This window comes from Saccostrea echinata, unplaced genomic scaffold, assembly GCF_033153115.1.
Source record: "Saccostrea echinata isolate AGI-Se365-2 ecotype Australia unplaced genomic scaffold, CSIRO_AGI_Sech_v1 ptg000002l, whole genome shotgun sequence".
Classification (NCBI taxonomy): Eukaryota; Metazoa; Mollusca; class Bivalvia; order Ostreida; family Ostreidae; genus Saccostrea; species Saccostrea echinata.
This window is the reverse complement of record NW_026889751.1, coordinates 27395981-27419325: the sequence shown is the minus strand read 5'-3', so window position 1 is coordinate 27419325 and position 23345 is coordinate 27395981. Positions and strand designations below refer to the sequence as shown.

Here is a 23345-nt window from a genome sequence, read left to right as displayed (position 1 = left end):
AAAATGACAGAATTAGCCAAAGCATCATTTTGTTGAGAGCCAGTACAATACCCCTGTCAACAATGACTAGTTTAAGGAGGAAATTTAAATTTGTAGTTCAATTATTACAATTTTTTGGAAATGTACAAATTAAATGACGGTGTTGAGTGTTGATGCAGCGACAACCTGTGTCTGAGATGAAAGCGACAGTGATGCTGATGATGTGTTTGATGACAAACTGAACAATAATGATAACTATTACACAGGCAACTTTGCCACATATGATCCACATATGTGTATCATATGTGAATCATATGATTGGTTTCATATGAGAATCATAAAAAAAGGGCATCATATGTGAATCATATGAAGCAAATCATATGAGTCACATATGATTCACATATGTGAATCATATGAAAAGTTTTAGTGTGTTTCAAGTCATTTACATATGAGAATCATATGAAATGGGCATCATATGTATATCATATGAAACATTTATGTGGTTTTTTTTTTTCATATTTTTCAAAAGGAAATACACACTTGTACACATTGAAAACCAGGTATTTCTGCTTTAGATGAAATTTCAGTACATTCCAATGATCTGTTAAATACCTGTAAATATTTGATAATGCTTGCATAATTTTCCAAAAGTATCTTCATCAACAGAAATAACTAATATCACACAGTGCACACTTTAAAAAAGAAAGTATACAAACAAGTCAGTAGCATTTGTCGATACATGTATTTTACATATTCTAAAACGAGTACAAATTATTTGAAAGGATTTCAGCAAAATGATCAAGGAAATGAACATGTATACATGTACCAATAAATATCATAATTAGATCATGAACTTGTATAAAAATACCATATGGCATGGAAGTGTTCTTAGCAAAATTGAAATATCTGCAATAACATTTGTCAATATATGTAATCTCTATTGTAAATTTATGACAAATCATAAATTCAGATTACATGTACCTACAGCATATTTAACACATAAATGAGTATGAAATCACAAAGGATGGTGTCTCGATCGAACAAAGATACATATATACATATATATAGTTTTTCATGAAAATGTTTATGTATTTATGCATAAAGCATAAAATATAAAAAGTGAATACATTAAAATGAGATTTTACAATCAAAATGATATTCCAGTATACATATAAATATAGAAAGCCTTGCATGTCAAAGTCTGACAAGATTAAGTACATCCTCCTCATTCATATTTATTCCAGATATTTCCTAATTCTTTTCTCTTCTTTCTCTGTCAACTTTTCCCATTTGTCCTCCCTCTGATCTTCCATCATCATATTGAAAATTCTTTGAATTGTACCCAAAATGCAAATCCACCAATGTCCCCTTTCTGAACAATTTGTTTGTGGCACAGAATGATCTCTAAAAATTATTTTGAAAATAATTAGCATTAATAATAATAACAACAGGTCCATGGACCACATTGTTCACCTGAGCAACAATGGCAAACTCACTTAACTCTGACACAAGTGGCTTTTGTGAAATGTGTGTCAATACAAAACAAGAGGCCCATGGGCCACATCACTCACCTGAGTAACTTTGGCCATGCTGTTCATTACCAGACTTCCCCCTTGTAATACCTATTGTGGCCCCGCCCTACCCCCAGGGGCCATGATTTGAATAATTTAGAATCTACACTACCCCAGGATGCTTCCACATAAATTTCAGCTTTTCTGACCCAGTGGTTCTTGAGAAGAAGATTAAAGATTTTTCCTATATATTTCAATGTAAAACTTGTATTTCCTATTGTGGCCCCGCCCTACCCCCGGGGGTCATGATTTGAACAATTTAGAATCTACACTATCCCAGGATGCTTCCACGTAAGTTTCAGCTTTTCTGGCCCAGTGGTTCTTGAGAAGAAGATTTTTTTATGACCCCACCCTATTTTTGTCTTTTCTTGATTATCTCCCCTTGTAAGGGGACTTGGACCTTTATTTTCACAATTTAAACTCCCCTTCCCCCAAGAATACTTTGTACCAAGTTTGGTTAAAATTGGCCAGGTGGTTCTTGAGAAGAAGTTGAAAATGTGAAAAGTTTACAGATGGATGGACGGACAGACGGACAGCTAGACAGACGGACGGACGACGGACAACGGGTGATCAGAAAAGCTCACTTGAGCTTTCAGCTCAGGTGAGCTAAAAAGTGCTGGAATAAATTGCAAAAGTATTTTTTTGATATTTGTTCCATACTGAACAAATTTACTCAAGATTCCCTCCTTAGGCCCCACTATTGTAGCAATGTAGAATTTGTTAAAAAGACTTAATTTTTTCCTATACACAAGTATAAATTACTATGTAAAACTTTGCAACCCTTCAGGGGCCCCACTGGTGATTTAATGGTCATTGTTTCAACAAGCTTGAAACAACACTGCATAGGGATGTTTGCAAAATAATATCACAAATTTTAGTGTGGTAGTTCTTGAATAGCAGATTTTTAAAGACTTTACCCTATATAATCTATAGGTTGAACTTTGAACCCCTGCTGGTACCTTACTATTGGTCCTCTTTGCCAAGTTCAGTTGAAATTAGTCCAGTGGTTCTGGAGAAGAAGACATAAATGTGAAAAGTTTATGCCAACAATGATGATGATGGACAATAGACAATTTTGATCAGAAAACTTCACGTGAGCCTTCGGCTCAGATGAGCTAAAAACAAGTACTTTCATTTAAAATGAAAGTACTTGTTTTTAGCTCATCTGAGCTGAAGGCTCAAGTGATTTTAAAGATGAATATGATTGGAACAATTGTTTGTGACATCCAACAAACATGAACTAATTTTCTATCATTGATCATATTTACTAGCAAAGATGTCCTTCCAATAAACAAATATATACAGTGTATCTCAAATTTTTAACATTAAAGTTTAACATCAATATTTTTACAATTTAAAATGTTGACTCTTACTGTTTTCATACTAGCATCATACTAGCATCAGTGTGAAGTATTCCCTCTCTGGATTTGTTAGCATAATTGTAGAAGGAAGGAAACATTTTCATCGATAATTATGTAGAGACTTAATGGAGGGACCCTCTACATCAACTTCTTTGTTACCCATCAGCTAAAACATTTTTTTCTGAACAATTCAATTCACAATGTATAGCTTAAATGGAATGCAGTGCAAACTTTTGTTTTGATGAGGTAATTCAATTTAGCAATAGACTTTAATACTTCTTAGGATGATATGTAACATATATAAATAAAATGTGTGCACACCTTTGCTCTGATGCGATTTCTGTAATATGTGGATCCAAAGCTACATGTAGACATAACCCCCATAACATTTCATGTCCAGCCAGCCTTCTTTGCCAGATTGCTGAGCATCTCCTGAATGAATAAAGCAATGCATTTTTCAATTATTTTTGTATACATCAAACACATACTAAGATTCTTCAAGAAAAAATGGTTCACTTTTATACATATTGACTATAAACTTTATTAGTTTCATATAATATGACATACATGCTCAGTGCATCTACTTAAATGCTCAGTGCATCTACTTAAATGCTCAATTCTTGCAAATAGTTAGCTAGCAATTTTATTCATCATACCTGTACTTCTGTACCCTTAAAAGAAATCCAGGGGTTGATGCTAAATCTTTCTTTAAGCCAATTGACATTCTCCAGGGATCGACATTAACGGTTGTCCGATTGCCCGGGACAAGTAAATTCTTAGTTCGGGCAAGTGAAATTGTCGACATACTTGTCCGATCGGGCAAGTGAATTTTTCTCATACAAATGTACATATTTAGTTTACATTAATTTATAAATAAAACAATAGATTGAACACTTGATTCCCCCCACACACCTGACTGACAATGTTTTCAATCGAAATTTCTTGGTAGCGTTTCTGGATTATACCGTTCATTTAAAAAATCGAGTTCGTTATTTTCTTTCGTAGTAAATACGCTCTACGTCTAACAAATTTTGTTAACTTCTTATTTATTTATTTATTTATTTATTCACGCACAGAATATAAGTACGTTGTAACACGATGTATCCTGATCAAGATAAGAGGTACTAAGTATGTTTCGTAGCAACTATCTTCCTTCAGCGTTGCTTAACAGTTATCTCTGAGAATCACGAATCGCAAAATGATCCTACCGCAAATAATTTTCAAAAATATGAATTTTATTAAAAGGAAACGGAGGGTTATTGCTGTATGGTAGTGTGTGTTAACAGGTTATATTTACAGCGATATACGTTTTTGTACAATTTTTTTCAGGTATCTCAAAATGCCAAATTGACAGTAGTGTATTTCGTCACATTTTTTTTTCTTTCCATAACATTTACAGTAATTAATAATTTTTTTCTTAACTTCTATCCTAATTTTGGGCAACCAAGTTTTCCATTCGGACAAGTCAAAGTTTGAGATCACTTGCCCAAAGGGCAAGTGAATCTGAAAGTTAATGTCTATCCCTGTTCTCTCTGCAAATTTTTAATTTATATAAAAAAAATAATTGATATAATATATATAATCCATTTCTGCTTGATGCAGACCCCCAAATCATTAACCAAAGTACATGAAAGTGTATACATTTATATGATAAAACTACCAGGTAATGTTTTAAAACAGTTGTTGACACCCTATATTATTTCCAAGACATTAATTTCACTTTTGGAAGACATGCTTCATAATAAAATCATAAAATTTTGATAATTGAATTTGGAATGTTCAAATAGTATATATTAATTCAGATTGCAAAAAATTAAATAGATTTGGATACAAATGTACAATTTTTGGACCAAAAAATCTACAGACAAACAAACAGGCAGAGAAACAGACATTGTGAATCCAGTATATCCTAAAACTTTGTTGGGAAAAATATAACAAAGTTTATTATACAGGGTGTACTTACCCTTTTTTGAAGCAAGCCTAGGATATTGGTGTCTGTTCTTCCATTTTATTAATGAGAGAGGCTGACTGTATATTGAACCTATATAAATTATAGAACAAATATTCACACAGTATAAATATTTTCTAGACATATATCTAATCCAACTAAAAGTTAAAAGAAACTACAAAAGAGAGTGAGTACAAGTCTTTAGGTTAAATTCTCTAGTGTTGAAAAAAAAAATCTATAAATGTCAATTTATATACATGTAAATAATCAAATGAAATTAGATAATGTACTTTCAATACACATGTAATAGTACCTTGAATGTCTGATTAAGCTAAAAGTCATTATCCCCCAGAAGATAATGTATAGTTTTATACTTCTTCATAGTTTTTATAGCCAGCAAGTTCTATAATATATGCCTTACATATTTTCACATGTTTTCATACTATATATATTTATTAGTGTCCTGGATTTTTTTCTATAGAAAAAGAGTTGGATTAATTTAGTTTTTGATATATGTTTAAGTCATTACTTATATATACTGTGATGATTATTGTATTTATTTATTTATTTTACCTGCATTGTGATCATGCATCGTCTGCCAAACCAGCTTTGGGTCTAAATCGTCAGTCAAATCAGCTTTGTGTTCAATCGTCAGTCTAATCAGCTTTGGTTCTTTGAACAAAAAAAATACAAAATAGCACTGTGACACTGAACTCCAGTTCCTAAATACATTATTTAAAACACGTTTCTCATTAATTTGATGAAAGAACCGAATAAATAACGATCTCAACAAACATTTTACGTTAACTGCTTTACAAGGTTTCTACTTTCACTTTCATATCGAATATAAACTGATAAATATTCAAGCGTAGCTATTAACAAAAGGGAAACAAATCTGAAAAATAAGTGATGCTAAATGGCCTAAACATTCATCGTTAACAAACAAAATTACTTATTGATACCTAGGTTTATCGGCTTTTTACGAACTGCATTAATCTTAATAACAATTATATACAAGTGATGAGAATACTAGAAAGTTTATACTCATCTGTAACCGTAATGAAATGATCTAAACACAATGAACTAGCCTTTAAAAAGTCTTTCAAAACGTATCCGAGATCACTTACTTTTTCCAACACCCAACTCTTCTGCTGCAGAAGTGACGTCAAACATGACGTACACTTTCATCTGATAAAAACCGAAACCGGTCCGTAAATAAAATGTGGAATGATTTTAATTTTACTCATAAAATAAAACCAACCATGACAGTTTTTGGATAAAATACAAATCAATTTATTCTTGATGAATTTTGTTTTTCAAGAAAACAAATTTTGAATATTTTATGAAAGGGTTTTTTTGGGGGGGGGAGGGGGGGGGGAGTAATAGATTACTTATTCCCTTTTTATCCAAGCTTCTTTAGGAATTTACACACCTTGATATATGTTATTGAAATTATTTTTTAATCATGCAGTCTACTCGTTAAAATACATGTATAACACCAACTTTTTCACATTAAGCTTAATATGAAATTACTCAAGTGTTAAGTACCAGTCCACCTAAAAATCAGACAAAAGGTGATTCATGGGGGTTCTCAGAATTCGATGATTTTCCACACATAGATTTCTCTTGCACTATGATCCATGAATGTAAAATGAAAAATGTTTTGGATCATGGTTACTATGGAAACCTGGTCAAAGTAATTTCCTTAGCAACCAGCCAATTTTTCCATGTGAAGGGACAAAAAATCACTTATCTTTGAAGCCTGAAATTATATATAAAAACTTTAACAATTATTCTTATTTACTGGTATAATAAAGGCACACACTTTAGGTGTTTAAACAACACAAGACATTGATATTTTATTCAAAGGTAGTACTGTGGTAGACATTAGAATATATAAATGTTTTTGCATTTTTGCTGACTCAGCATTTTCCTCGATTTTGGCAATATTGAAAGTCAATTTAAAATTAATACCAAGCAAATACAGCTGTTGTGCTTATTTCACCTAAAAGGGGAGGACTCCCTCTTTTAGACTCTAACTTCGAAAACGCGGGTTTTTTGAAAAATCCTATCCGTTGCCTAGCAACAAAGTTGGATGTTTTGATAAAGAAAAAGTGAAAAATGGTAAAAAGTTGAGTCAAAAATCTTATAAATTGTTATGTTTTTGCTGCAGATACAATTTTTCAAGTAATAGAAAATAATTCTCATTTATTTTAAAAATGAATCAATAATTCATAAATATTTATCTCCATGGCAACAGCAAGTTTTCCATAGCAACAATGTAAAAAGGTTTATTTTGGGCATTTTTGTATAGAGTTATAATGGAAACGAATAGATAATTATTCTTAAAAATTGCAATTTAGCTATTGTCAATTTAATATGGGTCTGATAAAAGTAAATTTTACTTTATTAACCCATAGCAACAATTCTGAATACCTATAGCTAGCAACCAATTTTGTAACCACTTTACCCTTTTACATACAGGTATTTTTTTTTTGGGGGGGGGGGAAGCTGAAATGAGATTTTCCGAAAAAGGCCTTCTGAATGAAAAATAAACACAAATAGATACAAGTAGTATGTATCAAAATATCTTTGTTGATGTAGATTCCATAGAATAAATAACTCTTGGGTTGCCATGGTAACAAGTTCCACACTGGCCACATAACAAACTTTTTGTTTGCGAAATACTTGGCCCCAGTTTTTGCTTATTATTAAAATTGGCAAAACTAACTGGTTATACAAGTAGCTTTAGCATACCTGTTTCTTCAGATAGTATATTTTTTTATGATTACCGTGGATATAGTACCTTAAATTAATGTAGCTTAGCTACCATTCCATATGAAAGATAAGGGCTATCATAAAGCTATGTTAAATTTTACACGTAAGAATCTCTAAGAATTTTTGTGAAAAAATTTCTCTTACGGTTGAAACTTATGGCAAGATTTTTTTTTCTTTGTGAAAATCTCTATTGGTTTTGAAAATATCTGGAAATCAATTGATTATTTATTTTTGTTTTAGACACTAAAGTAATAATTTACATCCACATTGATAAAGAGCTTCAAATTTACACCTTTACTCAGCACTCAGACCCACTGATCATTAAGAGTTCTTTATCTGCCAACGCCAAAAATAACATTTAAGATCAGATCCAAAGTACCTGTGACTTTCACTTCTAGTGACGGGTGCTTGGCAAAGAGACAGTCACTACCTATGTTTACGTTTTAGGTTTGTAGCAATGCAGCAAACGAGAATTGAACCCGGGTCTTCCAACTATGGAAATTATATTAGGACTAAAACGTATCTTAAGAGATACTGGGAATATCTTTATTGTATGTTAGACCATCCAATATTTTTAAACTCATAATAATGAGCTATGTACCATGACTAAAGTCAAGTTATTTTGAGTCTCATCCAAAAATGAACTTAAGACGTCCTTGACTTCCTGAAACTGTTCTCATCCTATGCTTGTGTAATTGCAAGCATGACTGTAAGTGTCAAAGTACAATGCATTAATCGATGATTGATCACGGCGTCGGGGAAGTTGCTAAAAGTACTGTCTATTTTTCTTCACTACTCATACATTACGGTGAAGCTGGGATTTTCTTTCTTGTCTCACCATATCTTGAGTCATTAAGTCAAACTACATGTGAATATAAGGATAATCACAGATTTTTTTGCATGATTCTATATAGTGAAAAGGTCACCCATCCAGTACTTATGCATGCTTGCTGTACCTTGAAATGGAAGAAGACATTTACATATCACTATTTTCTAGTATTTACAAACCAGTCTTTAAAACGATAGTTGAGCTAGCGCTGTAACCATCATGAAACACAGAAGTAGATATCAGAATCATTGGAACTTTAATTTGCTGAATCGAATGATCATCAATAAGAAGGCACGGTGGTGAACTGGTGTAGTGAATAGGGGGCTCAATTCAGAATGGTGAATTCTAGAGTGGGCTTCACAATAACACAACTAATTAACTCTGCTTTAATCATTCTGTAGTTTACTGTAATTTCAATCTGGGGTGAAAAATAAGACATCAATAAAACCAATGGGCACCTAGTTTAAAATATTCCAGTGTGGTACCGTTTTGTGCAATTGCATCTTCTTGGGTCTTTCCGGCAAGCTCGAAAAAAAATATCCTAGGTTATATTTCTGAACTTGCCAGAATGATCAAGTGAGGTAGTAAAAGCTAGGTATTTATTATAATTTTAGAAATGACTGATCTTGTCAGTCTTGGCATTATAATATCCAAGAATTGAATGAAAAGGGTGAAGATAAGTAATATAGAAGTAATATCTAATAATATCTAAGTAACTGTTACTTTATATACATTTTTGTACAGGTTATAACAGGTAAGACAATAAGACAGGGAACTTCAGATCATGTGTATTTTCTGCTGATATAACGGAATTTACATGGTACAGTAGTATTACCAGAATGCAGTACCGTGATACCGAGGATGCGTATACTAATAAAAAGACTAATTACTAGCACTTGCTTGAGAGCGCTAGCAACTGAAAAAGATAGCTCCTTAATAGCTAGGCGATATAAGTTCCTTGCTGCATATCTGTAGCTCGCTGGCCTGAAAAAAATTGGGATGATGACTCCAGTCTTTTTTTTTTTCAATATTTCCCCCACAGAACTACATAAGTTCCATATGCACTGTTCACTACATTACTCCCTCACAGTGCATATGTAAAGAAAATTTACTTACGGAAATATATGTTTGATTATTTGTTGGTTTGATAATTATATGACAAGCGATACCAGTTATCTATTTATGTACAGTCAATTTTCCAATATGCATTTTAATTTCTCCTGCATCATTTTTTAGGAGAGAGAAGTGTGTTATTGTGTAGTAAAAGAAACCAAAAGGCCCACATTGCTTACTTGAGCACATTTGCTTGGAAAAAGCAGAAATCATATCAATATCGAAAAGTTTATGGGCGACAAACTTAAATTTATACTACCTCAGGATGCTTCCATTTCAATATTAGTAATCATGGTTTTGTTTCTGAGGGGAAGAATTTTAAATATTTTTTCCCTATATATTCTTAAGTAAAAATTTGACCCCCTGTTGTGGCCCTGAACTACCCTTGGATATCATTAAATCTACACTATGTAAGGATACTTCTGTACTAATATGACTAATAATGGCATTGCTGTTCTAAAGAAGAAAAAATTTTAAGATTATTTCCTATATATTCCTATGTAAAACTTTGGGCCCCTGTTGTGTCTGCGCCCCACCCCAATGGGTCATTATTTGAAGAAACTTGAATCTACACTACCTGAGGATACTTCTCTATCAATATGTCTAATAATGGTTTAGTTGTTCTTGAGAAGATTTTTTTAAGATACATGTACATGTATTTCCTATATATTCCTATAGTAAACTTTTACCCCCTGTTGTGGCCCTGCCCTACCCACAGGGGTAATGATTGGAATAAAATTGAATCTACACTACCTGAGGATACTTTTATGACTAATCATGGTTTTGCTGTTCTCGAGAAGAAGACTTTAAAGACAGTTACTCTACATTCATACGTAAAACTTTGACCCCTTCTTGTGGCCCTGCCCTACCCCCGGTGGTTATGATATGGACAATCTTGAATTTAGAATACGTAATGAATACTTCACATTTTCATTTTTCCTTGTCCAGTGGTTCCTGAGATTAAGATTTTTAAAAGATGCCACCAAATTTTCACGAATTCTTGATTATCTCCCCTTGAAAGAGGGCGTGGCAATTCCTGTGAACAAACTTAAATCCCATTTACCCAAGGATGCTTTGTGGCAAGTTTGGTTGAAATTGGCCTAGTGGTTCTAGAGAAGTCGGTACAGGTGAGCCAAAAAATAATAAAGACATTTATTATATGACTCTGTATTTTTAATTAAATGTTATATATATTTCTTTGTTATATAAACATAGTCTGCGATGTTACAACATTTTAGAATTATCTTAAGAATCTCCTAAGTATATCCTAGTAAGCCCATTCCTAAGGGAGCTTCTGGGTCAATCTTATAAGATCTGTCTTAGGACCATCTGAAGTTTTGTCCTCAGATATCTCTTAAGGTATTAAGTGGTTCATGAGAAGATCCTTTCCTATAAATTTCCATATTAATCTTTGATCGTACAGTAAGCCTCATCCTACCCCCAACCCCCTCCCTTGGAGTCGTTTTTAAACAATTTTATTTGAATGTACACTACCCAAGGATGCGTCCATATAAGTTTCGTATATTCTAGCTGGCCTAGTGGTTCTTGAGAAGAATTTTAAGGACCCTCTTTACACTGATGAAAAATGTTTTTTGGACTTTGAGAAAATTATACAGCGTAAAGACAGATATTTGAAATCAACTAATTAATTTTTAATATAGGGAGTGTGCCTTTTTTCATGTAGGAAAATTTACCTTCAAAAACAATGAAGTAATGAAAACGAAAATATCTTTTATTTACTCAAATACAGAATACATGTACATACACATTGAAAAGTCTTCAGCTACTCTATCTAAGTCTAATATAATGTTTCGAATACTTATTTTAAATTATGACATATAGTGCAGATTACAAATAATTCTATTTTATGTCACATGGTGGGTCAGTCTAACTATACAAAAGTACCTTGAAATTAGGGTGCAGTGTAAAGAGGGTCCTTAAATGATGACATAAAATTTTCATTCATTAGCTCACCTGAGCTGAAAGCTCAAGTGAGCTTTTCTAATCACATTTTGTCTGTAGTCCATCTGTCTGTCCGTCTGTCTGTAAACTTTTCACATTTCCAACTTCTTCTCCAGAACCACTGGGCCAATTTTAACCAAACTTGCCACAAAGCATCCTTGGGTGAAGGGGATTCAAGTTTGTTCAAATGAAGGGCCACGCCGCCCTTATTCAAGGGGAGATAATTCAGAAATAGTGAAAATTTGGTGGCATATCTTAAAAATCTTCTTCTCCAGAACCAATGGCCCAAAAAAGTTGAAACTTATAAGAAACCTTTGTTATATAGTGTAGATTCAAGTTTGTTCAAATCATGACCCCTGGGGGTAGGGTGGGGCCACAATGGGGGATCAATGTTTTCTATAGCAATATATAGGAAAAAAACATTAAAAATCTTCTTCTCAAGAACAGCAAAGCTATGATTTGTTATATTGATATGGAAGCATCCTCAGGTATTGTAGATTCAAGTTTGTTCAAATCATGACCCCCGGGGGTTGGATGGGGTCACAATGGGGGATCAAAGTTTTACATAGAAATATATAGGAAAATATTTTTAAAAATCTTCTTTTCAAGAACAGCAAAACATTGTTCAGTCATATTGATATGTAAGCATCCTCAGATAGTGTAGATTTAAATTTGTTCAAATCATGACCCCTGGGGGTAGGGTGGGGCCACAATGGGGGATCAATGTTTTCTATAGCAATATATAGGAAAAAACTTTAAAAATTTTTTCTCAAGAACAGCAAAGCCATGATTTGTCATTTTGATATGGAAGCATCCTCAGGTATTGTAGATTCAAGTTTCTTCGAATCATGACCCCTGGGGTTAGGGTGGGGCCACAATGGGGGATCAGAGTTTTACATAGGAATATTTAGGGAAAAACTTTAAAAATCTTCTTCTCAAGAACAGCAAAACCTTTTTTAGTAATATTGATATGGAAGCATCCTCAGATAGTGTAGATTTAAGTTTGTTTAAATCATGACCCCCGGTGGTAGGGTAGGGTCACAATGGGGGATCAAAGTTTTGCATTGAAATATATAGGAAAAAATCTTTAAAAATCTTCTTTTCAAGAACAGCAAAACATTGTTCAGTCATATTGATATGTAAGCATCTTCAGATAGTGTAGATTTAAATTTGTTCAAATCATGACCCCTGGGGTTAGGGTGGGGCCACAATGGGGGTACAAAGTTTTACATAGGAATATATAGGAAAAAACTTTAAAAAAAAAATTTCTCAAGAACAAAGCCACGTTTATTCATATTGAAATGGAAGCATTCTATGGTATTGTAGATTCAAGTTTGTTCAAATCATGTCCCCCGGGGATAGGGTGGGGTCATAATGGGGGATCTAAGTTTTACATAGGAATATAAAGGAAAAAATCTTTGTCTCAAGAACAGCAAAGTCATGTTTAGTCATATTGATATGGAAGCATCATCGGGTAGTGTAGATTAAATTTTGTTCCACTGATTACCCCTGGAGGTAGGGAGGGGCCACAATGGGGTATCAAATTTTTACAAAGGAATATATAGGAAAAAATCTTTAAAAATCCTCTACCAAAGAACAGCAAAACCATTTGTTATATTGATATGGAAGCATCCTCAGGTAGTTTAAAATTCAAGCCACCATCCCCCTGTAAACTTTTCAATACTGAATTGATTTGTGCTTTGTCCTAGCCATTGCGTTCAGGTGAGCGATGTGGCCCATGGGCCTCTTGTTTTTATTATCTCACCCTTAAAGAGGGTGTGGCCCTTCATTTTACCAAACTTGATTATCCTTTATCCAATGATACTTTTTGGGAAGTTTTGGTACAATGGTTCTTAAGAAGTTAAATGTGAAAAGTTTACAGATAAACAGACAGGCAGGTACCAAACAAAATGTAATCAGAAATGCATTCATACACCACTGAAGTTTCTAGAATGTAATGCTGTATTATTTTTTAATTAATAATTTTAAAATGATGAATTAATCTCAATTAAAATAAGTTTTTCTCCCCAAACATTAGAAAATTTCAAAATTTGGTTATATTACACAGTTGCTAAGCAACACTAACTTCAAAGTGTATCCATGGTAACCATAAAAATATACAGTTTCTTAAATTATGAATGTTAAAGTTTCCCGAGTGTTTTGCTTATTTCAATGCAAGCAAAAGGTATGAATACTGAAAGCCAAAATTTCAAATAAAATATTTTGGTAACAGATAGTTTGCTTCCTGGCCATTGTGCAACATGTTGCCATGGCAACCCAAGTATTATTTGATTATGGAATCTTGTCATCTATACAAACTTTTTGATACATAATAATATTGTATCTTAAGGTATTTATTTTTCATTTAGAATGTTTTTTGTTGAAAATCTCATTTCAGCCCTTAAAATTTAGCCCCAAAAATGACTGAATGTAAAAGGATATTGTGGTTACAAAAGTGGTTGATAAATGTTCAGATTTGTTGCCATGGGTTAATAAAGTACAAAAATACTTTATCAGACCCATATTAATAGCGATTCTCTGTAACCACTTAAACTTCTTTGCCACGCATGGTTACCGATTTTGATGAAACTTTGCCCATTATTACAACTTGACACCAGAAACATATATCAAATAAAATTTCGTTGCTATGTGTCTTGGTTGCCATGGTAACAGCCAGAAAAGTTGGAAAAATTGAGATTTTCAGCTACTTTGAATATTTATTAAGCCTTAATAAAGAATAAGAATAACAAACAAACCATTCTCCCCAAAACCTGACACCTTGTTGCCACTTATGCTATAAAGAAACTATTTAGAATTTATCTCTAAGTAAGTGGTAACCATGGGTACATTTGGAATACATTCTAGATGCTGAAAAATGCAGAAAAACGCTCAATATTCACTAATGATAGGTGTTAAATGATCAAACTCAATCAACAACCTAATGAAAAACAATAAAAATATTTGACCTTAAGTAATTAGGTATTGGCAATATTATTCTAAAAATAACTTTTATGGTTGCCATGGTAACACAGTGTTACCATCCAAAATGTGTTGCTAAGATTGGGTTAATGCTACTATCTTCAGGAAAAATCATAAATTTCATGACTGGCACATATACATCCTTAGGACCTTGCAACACCGACAACATAAGAAAAATTGGGATTAATTGTTACTTTGCAGTGTAACCATGGAAACAATGTACCAGTAGTTTAAAACGATATTTTTTTTGCTGCCTTAGGAATTTACTTACCTTTTATTCAAGAAACATATTATTTGACTCACCTTGAATAGTACTTATCTGGTAAAACTAAAGTTGAATATCATATATTGATAACGTTTGTTGAAAAATACAACACTGTTGCTATGGTAACCAAGAAGGGAAAATGTCCGATTTTGTTAATTTTATATCAATATTAAACCGTATGTGCCAGCTTTTTGCATCCAGTTAGAGATTGGGTGGCAGTCAAAATTTAAAGTCAGGTTAGTTGTTCATATTTACCAATCATAAAAGTTTTGGGAATCTACATACAAGGGTACGTATCCAAGGAAACAGAATATTTTTCAGATTTTTATGCATATTTTTTCGGCTTATTTCCATAGCAACACTCTATTTAAAGAATTGAATTTGAATTTTTTGAAATGTGAGAATTAGGGTCACATGAACATCTTTAAAAATTGATCATTTGTTATATAGAAATATGCTTTTTAAAAAGATAGGATTAAATTTAATCACTAAGAGAGTAAATTTAAAATCCTTTCTTGGTATTAAAACCATGGCAACCATTGCCAACCTATAAGAAATATCATATTTCTTCCTTGGTATATGTTACAAGGATCTTTTGTCTATTATTTGCTTGCATTTCAACCTATATTTATTTTTATTCTTAAGTGTATGACTGTGTAAAATTAAATGAGCAAAATTATTACTTTTGAATACTTTGTTTCCATAGTAACGTATGTAGTAGTTGATTTACCAAACATGTTTATCATGCATTTAAGACATCAGGCCTTCAACTTTCAGAAACAATCACTGCCACTTGTTTGCTTTGCTGCAAACGTTAACTGTGGGACTCTGAACATGTTGAAAAATGCCATTTTTCAAACTTTAGGACATGTTGCCATGGTAACCATGACACGTAGCAACCAATTTCTGCCTGATTTGAGTTTACGGTATCAAAGACTTTTATCATAGAGCGTTTGGAGAAATTCTGAGACTATGCGTGCCACAGCTCCTATATAAAAGTTCAAGTCGTTACAGAGAATGGCTCTTAAATTGACAGATTTGCCAAATTGTATTTTAAAGAAAAATTATCTATTTGTATATATTATAACTCTATACAAAAATGCCAAAAAATAACCCTTTTTGCATTGTTGCTATGGAAAATTTTCTGTTGCCATGGAGATAAATAAATATGAATTATTGATTCATTTTTTAAATAAATGAGAGTTATTTTCTATTACTTGAAAAATTGTATCTACAACTAAAAGATAACAATTTATAAGATTTTTGACTCAACTCTTTACCATTTTTCACTTTTTCTTTATCAAAACATCCAACTTTGTTGCTAGGCAACGGATAGGATTTTTCAAAAAACCCGCGTTTTCGAAGTTAGAGTCTAAAAGAGGGAGTCCTCCCCTTTTAGGTGAAATAAACATAACAGCTGTATTAGCTTGGTATTAATTTTAAATTGACTTTCAATATTGTCAAAATCGAGGAAAATGCTGAGTCAGCAAAAATGCAAAAACATTTATATATTCTAATGTCTACCACAGTACTACCTTTGAATAAAATATCAATGTCTTGTGTTGTTTAAACACCTAAAGTGTGTGTCTTTATTATACCAGTAAATAAGAATAATTGTTAAAGTTTTTATATATAATTTCAGGCTTTAAAGATAAGTGATTTTTTGTCCTTTCAGATGGAAAAATTGGCTGGTTGCTAAGGAAATTACTTTGACCAGGTTTCCATAGTAACCATGATCCAAAACATTTTTCATTTTACATTCATGGATCATAGTGCAAGAGAAATCTATGTGTGGAAAATCATTGAATTCTGAGAACCTCAGTGAATCACTTAAATATTACTTTTGTCTGATTTTTACGCGGACTGGTACTTAATAACTGATTAACATTGAATAAACGTATTTTTTTTTTATCTCATTGAATTAAAATAAAAATGAATTTTACCTGTTTATAACAAGGACAAATATATAAACACTCACAGATCTGTTTCATATGATTCTCATATGATAATTCTCAAAGTATACATAGGATTCTCATATGCAATATCTTTCATATGTGTATCATATGTATATTGCTTCATATGATTTACATATGTGTTTTCATATGATCCACATATGATTTGCCACATATGATACTCATATGATTGAATATACATATGATTCTCATATGATCCTTATATGATCCTCATATGAAGGGCAATGCATATGTGGATCATATGTGGCAAAATTGCCTATGTACTTTGAATTATATGATTCAGTCAGACACTTCATCGAAAACTGTGTGGAATTTCTTATAACTGTGTTTTAGAAGAACTTGGTTTTAATTCTACTTCTGGAGATCTTCTTACAGTCGAGATTCACTTTCTAAGGATGACATATTTCAAACTCACATTTCAATCTATAATTCTATTAACATTCCAGTGAACCAAACTGAGTTCGATCTACCCTATATATTCTGGATTCCTAAACTGCATAAAAATCCCTACAAAGATATACTTAAGTATTGCCGGATACAACAAATGTTCTATAGAGCCGATATCTTTAGAAGCGCTGTACTAAATCATATTCTAGAAGTGATGTAAATTAGATATGAATTCTCTAAAACTCTAAAGAACTTTAAAATTTCTAATTTTTCAAAAGTCGGTAATATCAAAACGTACGACTTTTCTACACTTTATATAACCATTCCTCGTTGTAAATTAAAAACAAGATTTTTGATATCATAGACAACTGCTTCTTCAATAAAAATGGAAGTCGAAAATTTTCCTATCTTGTGATTGGTCACAAAAAAATTAGTTTGTTACAAACCACTCTGATTCTATACACAAGTACTCTGAAGTTGATATCAAAAGGACACTCAGTTCCATATTGACAATATTTATGTAGTCCTTGGGAACCACAGCATCCAAAAAACTGTAGGAATTTCGATGGGACTAATCGTGCTCCTTTATTTGCCAATTTGTTTTTAAATCCCAATGAAGCAACTTCTACATGACAAGAAGAAAACACTTCCCGTAGCCTTCAACTCGATATTTAGATATATTGACGACGTTTTATCAAATAACAATAGTTACTTTCATTCATATGTCGACTCGATGTACTGTAAACGTATATTTTCCACGGGATCAATAATTCCGTGGAATTACAATTTCTGTCAATCCGCGGGTAGAAAATTACGCGGATTTCTTAAATTGTCACTATGTGCTTTAAATGTACTCAAAGTAAAATTTAAGCGGGAAAATCGTGACCACGTACATAGCGTAAATTAATACCACGCGAAAAATATACTTCTATAGTTTCTCAGTGAACTCAAAATAAAAGATCCAACAGAGTCTGAATTTGTCGACGGAATACTTCGACTATACCTGATCAATAGTTAGGGGTCAATCGGATGTCACCGGTGATGCTTACTCCTCCTAGGCATCTGACCCCCCCCCCCCTTGTGGAAATTCCAGGTGTGTGTGTGTGTGTGTGAGGGTGTGTGTGTGTGTGTGAGGGTGTGTGTGTGTGATTTATGCATTGTTCATAGATTTATTTTGTTTGTAGATTTTTTGAGATCCATCACTGTTCGTTATCTTCACCTGTTTCATATATTTATGTTTTAGTTACAGCATTTAGATTGCTTTTATCCGACAGAAAAAATGGAGGTATAAAAAGATAAAGGTATGGAACTTCTCAAGCAGGGTACCCAATACCGTGAATAAAATACTTATGAATCAAATCTTTCTTACATCTCTTCACATTTATACAAACCACGTTACTACCAAAGTTCATTCCGAAATTTCGCATTATTCTAGCTTATTTCAAGTACAGAAAAAGTTCAATTTTGGAATTTATTTCAGCATATTTTAGGAAGTATACGGAATTTCGGAATGTAATATATACATATAAATAACTGATTATTCTGTTATTATTGAAGTCATTCCGCTGAATAAATATTTATATATATTTAGCAATTGCTTTATCTAATAGGAAATAATGAGAATTACATGTAAAACATATATATCTCTTACAGAACTAAACCCAAAATCTATTTTTTTTTAGTTTTGATACCTATATTTTATCTTGCAGAATTTTTTTATCAACTGACCTGGTAATTACAAATACCGTTGTATTTGTAAAACGATTTTTCAAAAATTAGCAAAGGGAAGTAATCGAATATTCAACGCACCTTCTAATCAATGAATTTGGATATTTAATCCTGAAATTTGAATTTCGAATCTCTCATTTTAATTTCGTATTGAATATCGAATGAACCCTCTGGCCTTTCGTATAAATTTCCCAATACGATGATACCGGTAGCATAAATCAACATCATACACGAAGAATTTTTTAGTAAGCGTTTTATTGGATGCAATGTAAATAACGTTATTATTTTGAACAAGAATTGTATATATTTAGGGAAATAATGAAAATGATAATAATAATACATAAACAGAGATAGGGGTAAAGAAAGAGAAAATGTTCATTAACCAATAAACATATATAAAAAGGAAGATACAGTAATTGTATCTAAAATGCTATAATTAAAGTTACAGCCACTGACTTCTTGATTTCACTCTTGCCTTGAAATCGAATTGCGTTCCCTTTAGTTTAACTATTAGTACTATAATCCTTATTCCTGCTACTCTAGGTGGTGGTAAGGGTAGCTCAAAGCATTTTATGCGCTTTAAATCTTCCGAGGATGAAGTTGGCAAGCTATCAGCAGCTGACGAAAAAATTGTTAGACGGAGGGTTTCCTTGTCGCATTTTTCGTCCACGATAAAACGATGATAAAATCTTTCATCTACCGTTATTGGATGACCTTTCTGTGTGAGCACGTAAAAATTGTTTTGGGAATCTCTAAGATTCACAGGAGAAAAACTTTCATCAGGGATTACTCCCAACCAGACTCTGCTGATTCGACTGGCTACAAGATCAGGGTTGTGTCCATAGATAACAGCCCCTTTCAAAACAGATAGGTCGGCGTCAGGTGGGCAGTAGACATGTTTGCTTGGAAACTTTTCTTTTACAGCTTGGTAAACTATTTTAGAATTTGCAAATCCACCGACAAGGAGTATGGATTTTATTTCGTCTGTGACAGCTTCCTCGAGACATGTCAAAATACCTTGTATTGGTTTCTTGAAAAAGGATTGAAAATACTCGACCGGAATCTGCAATTTTCCATGACTAATTTTTATACCGTCGTTGTGTTCTTCCAGTTTGGATCGGTCAATTTTTTGTTCAAAGGCGGGTGTTATTGTAAGGCTTACAAACTTCGGAGTAACCTCTCCTGTTTGCCTCTTTTTCATTTCTAAAACCTGTCTCAGTTCATGGAATTCAGAGAGATTTTCCCTCTTAAAGTCGTCATAACTGCTACCAATACAATCTTTTACAAAATGGAAGAATTCTTTATCGACCATGGTACCACCGCAATCGCCTCCTCTGGCACTCTTTATCTCTTTCAGACTTCCACAAGGCAGAACCTTGTTTGTAGTGATGTCAATGGTTCCACCTGAAAATAGAGGTCCTTAATCTGCTGAAACATATTTACAAAAGAAAAGGAAAGTGACTGGTCTTTAAAGTACTCACTAGGTAAATTACTTTTTTTATATTGACGAAAGGTGTGGTTGTGATATTTTTACTTAACAAAAGGGCACGTGAGCCACAACATTCAAAAGGTCAACATGGCCAAGCTGTTCTTCTTCAGATTTTTTTTTATCTTACATGATCCAATGCAAATTTTTGACTCAAAAATATTACCCAGTCGATACGATAAAAAAAAGCTACTGAATTAATTAATGCTATCTAAAAAGCCTTTGTAAGTTCAACACAAGAATTTGAAACATTTATATGTCAAAAATTTACGCTGGAAATTAGAACTAGGAAATATTTGTAAATAAAAACAGAAAAGTAAGAAAAAATTCAATTCTAAAAAGATGTTTATTTTCAAGATTTGAAAATGAATTCTGATTTTACGATCGGTATTCCAATTCACTGCGAGAAAGAGAAAGAGAGAAAGATTTTCATCTTTTTCTTAGATAATGGTCTTAGTTTCATGGTCTTTTGAGCTTGAATACTGTTCGTTATCTCCATATATTTCATTTCATAATGACTATTTTTTACTTGCCTCCTAAGTCAGCTACAACAAACTCGGAACCAAAATCAAAATTGATGAGGTCTTTGCATCCGGATTTATGATATTCATCCACATGATGTTCTTTGCAAAGAACAGCTGCTGCTTCTGGTTCCAGAGAGAGCAGGAGATGTTCTTCCTGGATTCCAGCCTAACAAATTGTCACCATAACATGAAAGTTTACAAAACATCTAAGTATAGATTTCAAGATTTATTAACACCTCTTTTTTAAAAAAAAATCGTTTACTTTCGTAATCATAAATAAGTAATTGATATTGTTGCAATTACTTAATATAGCAGTAATCATATCTAAGCATCTTTGGTATTGCTTCCTGTCTGCCTATTCAAGTAATTGTTAATATGCATTTAATGGGCTTAATTATGGTTACGCATATCATTTGATAAGGACGAATATGTTAAATTTTGAATGCGTTAATGTATTCATGTACAATATAAATTTACAGCATTTCTCGAATCTATCTATCACAGGGGAAAATACGTATATAACTTTCCGGTAACAATGAAACATAAAAATGCTAACGATGGAATAGGGCTTTATTATAAACTCAGGTCGGTAGGGTGAATTCTGGAAATCCAAAAATTGCACCCGAATAATCCGAAGCCTAGGACTTGACTGATTAACAATGTTGCATGTAACATATAAATAATAAAGTAAAACAATGACAATTAGCACAATTCTGAGCATGAGTGACATATGGCTTAGATAGAATAACTCATGACATGTTGAGTAAATTGATTAAATTGACGCGTTTGAGTTACACAGTAATTAGCATAATTAAAGTCTTCATGGTGTTTAAAGTAATTACAGTTAATTAAAAGTATATTTTCTAAGTCAGCTAAAACATGTCACTAGAATTGTTTTTATCAAAAATTACACTGTGATATATCTATCTATCTATGTATCTATCTATCTATCTATCCATCCATCCATCCACCCACCCACCCACCCATCCAATCAATTTAAAAAAAACACCTCATTGGCTGCATTTATCATGAAACCACGCGATTGGTCATCCCAAATAGCAGGAACTGTGATGATAAATCGGACTTTATCTGTCGAGATGTATACTCCCTGTTTCTGAAGGTTATGGAATAGACTGTCTTTCAGAAAGCGAATACAATCCGCAAACACTACCAAAGCTGGTTTCTTTCGACCTTGATCATCTTCCAAAAGAAGTTCTGCATTTTCCAAAGTAACCTGAAGAAAATAGAAGGAAAGTTCTTAGAATTTTTTTTTCTACTTAACTATGTCAATCAAAATTACTAGCATTTTGACCATCCTACAATTGCAACTTTATAACCATTTACGTTTTCCTCATACAACTTCATCTTGAAATTGTAGAAGGCCTTCCAGTTCATTGCTTCGTCTTGTTCCAATAGCTCGATAAATGTTTTCTCAGCCTCAGATCCAAATGAATGGAAATTATCATCTGGATCATAAAGTATAAATGTTGACGTCTTTTGTGAGATGTAATTAGCTGCATTCCAGGTGGGTGATAATACTTTGAGCGGATCCTTCCAAAAATCCGTGTGACTGGAGTAAGCGTATCCCGAGAAGGAAGTTCCAACATCAATTGCTGCAACATACGAATATGCCTTGTCTCTTCTTAAATAAAAAGTTAATCCCAAATCAATGTTCAAATATGTTTGAAGAGATATTCTGGTCTCATTTTATATCATACCATAACATTTGTTACATTTTAAATTTTAATTCTAACAATTAAATGTACTAGAAATCGTACTTTATTGATACATAGTATTGAAAGAATTTATAGAAACTGATCATAATCAAGTTATTCATTTGATTTACAAAAAAAAAAAATATTTTAGATAAGTCATTACATGTGTAAAATTTAATTTTAGTTACATACTGTTTCAAAAACTCATCTTTGTCCATTGTTTTCTCCTTTAAAGAAAATGATGACATTGAATTCTTTAAATTTTCATTAATATACCTGTATTTACCCTTTTAAGGTATTCAAAGATTAGTGTCATGCAGATGTAATATGTTTATGGCAGTAAAATGTGAAGATAATCAATTATTATGCTCAAAGTCCACTTGAACAATACAATTTGTGAGCAGATCAAACACAGCTCTCTGAAAACATAGATGGAATCAAGTGTCATAGAAGTGTGAGTTCACATCCGCTGTGTGCCTTTTGTCATGATCGGGTAAACAGAAAACTCGTAGACAATGGAGTGTTAAAATAACGGCCTAACAATTCGTATGAAAGACATTCGAGTTTTTAACAATTGATTGATTTGCCAACAAGGTCATTGTATCGATCATAGAATTTGACAAATGTTGAGTTTAAACGAGATTGAATCATCTATTTATTTTTCAGTAGCCTGCCTTATTTTAGAATTTGTTCCTACGTAGAACATCATCACATGCTCTTGCGTATCAAATAATTTAAGAGACATAA

The 23345-nt window shown here is 32.6% G+C and overlaps 1 protein-coding gene and 1 pseudogene across 1 annotated transcript; both read right to left on the bottom strand.

Annotated features, from left to right (window-relative positions):
• Positions 1 to 1066: 1066 nt before the first annotated feature.
• Positions 1067 to 3883, bottom strand: LOC133178209 (uncharacterized; annotated as a pseudogene).
• Positions 3884 to 19288: 15405 nt separating this feature from the next.
• LOC133202217 (heat shock 70 kDa protein 12A-like) lies at positions 19289 to 22565 on the bottom strand. Its single transcript, XM_061337998.1, has 4 exons — positions 22228 to 22565; positions 21893 to 22117; positions 20893 to 21049; positions 19289 to 20277 (listed from the first exon to the last, which is right to left on the bottom strand). Exons 1-4 carry the CDS (start codon positions 22276 to 22278, stop codon positions 19316 to 19318), a joined length of 1395 nt encoding a protein of 464 aa, XP_061193982.1. The 5' UTR covers positions 22279 to 22565; the 3' UTR covers positions 19289 to 19315.
• Positions 22566 to 23345: the final 780 nt, after the last annotated feature.

Coding starts and splice junctions, on each gene's coding strand:
- LOC133202217 (XM_061337998.1), bottom strand. CDS start 22,278: ATGAACTGGAAGGCCTTCTACAATTTCAAGATGAAGTTGTATGAGGAA. Junction 22,118..22,227: donor TGAAGTTGTATGAGGAAAAC/GTAAATGGTTAT, acceptor TATTTTCTTCAG/GTTACTTTGGAAAATGCAGA. Junction 21,050..21,892: donor TGATAAATGCAGCCAATGAG/GTGTTTTTTTTA, acceptor ACAATTTGTTAG/GCTGGAATCCAGGAAGAACA.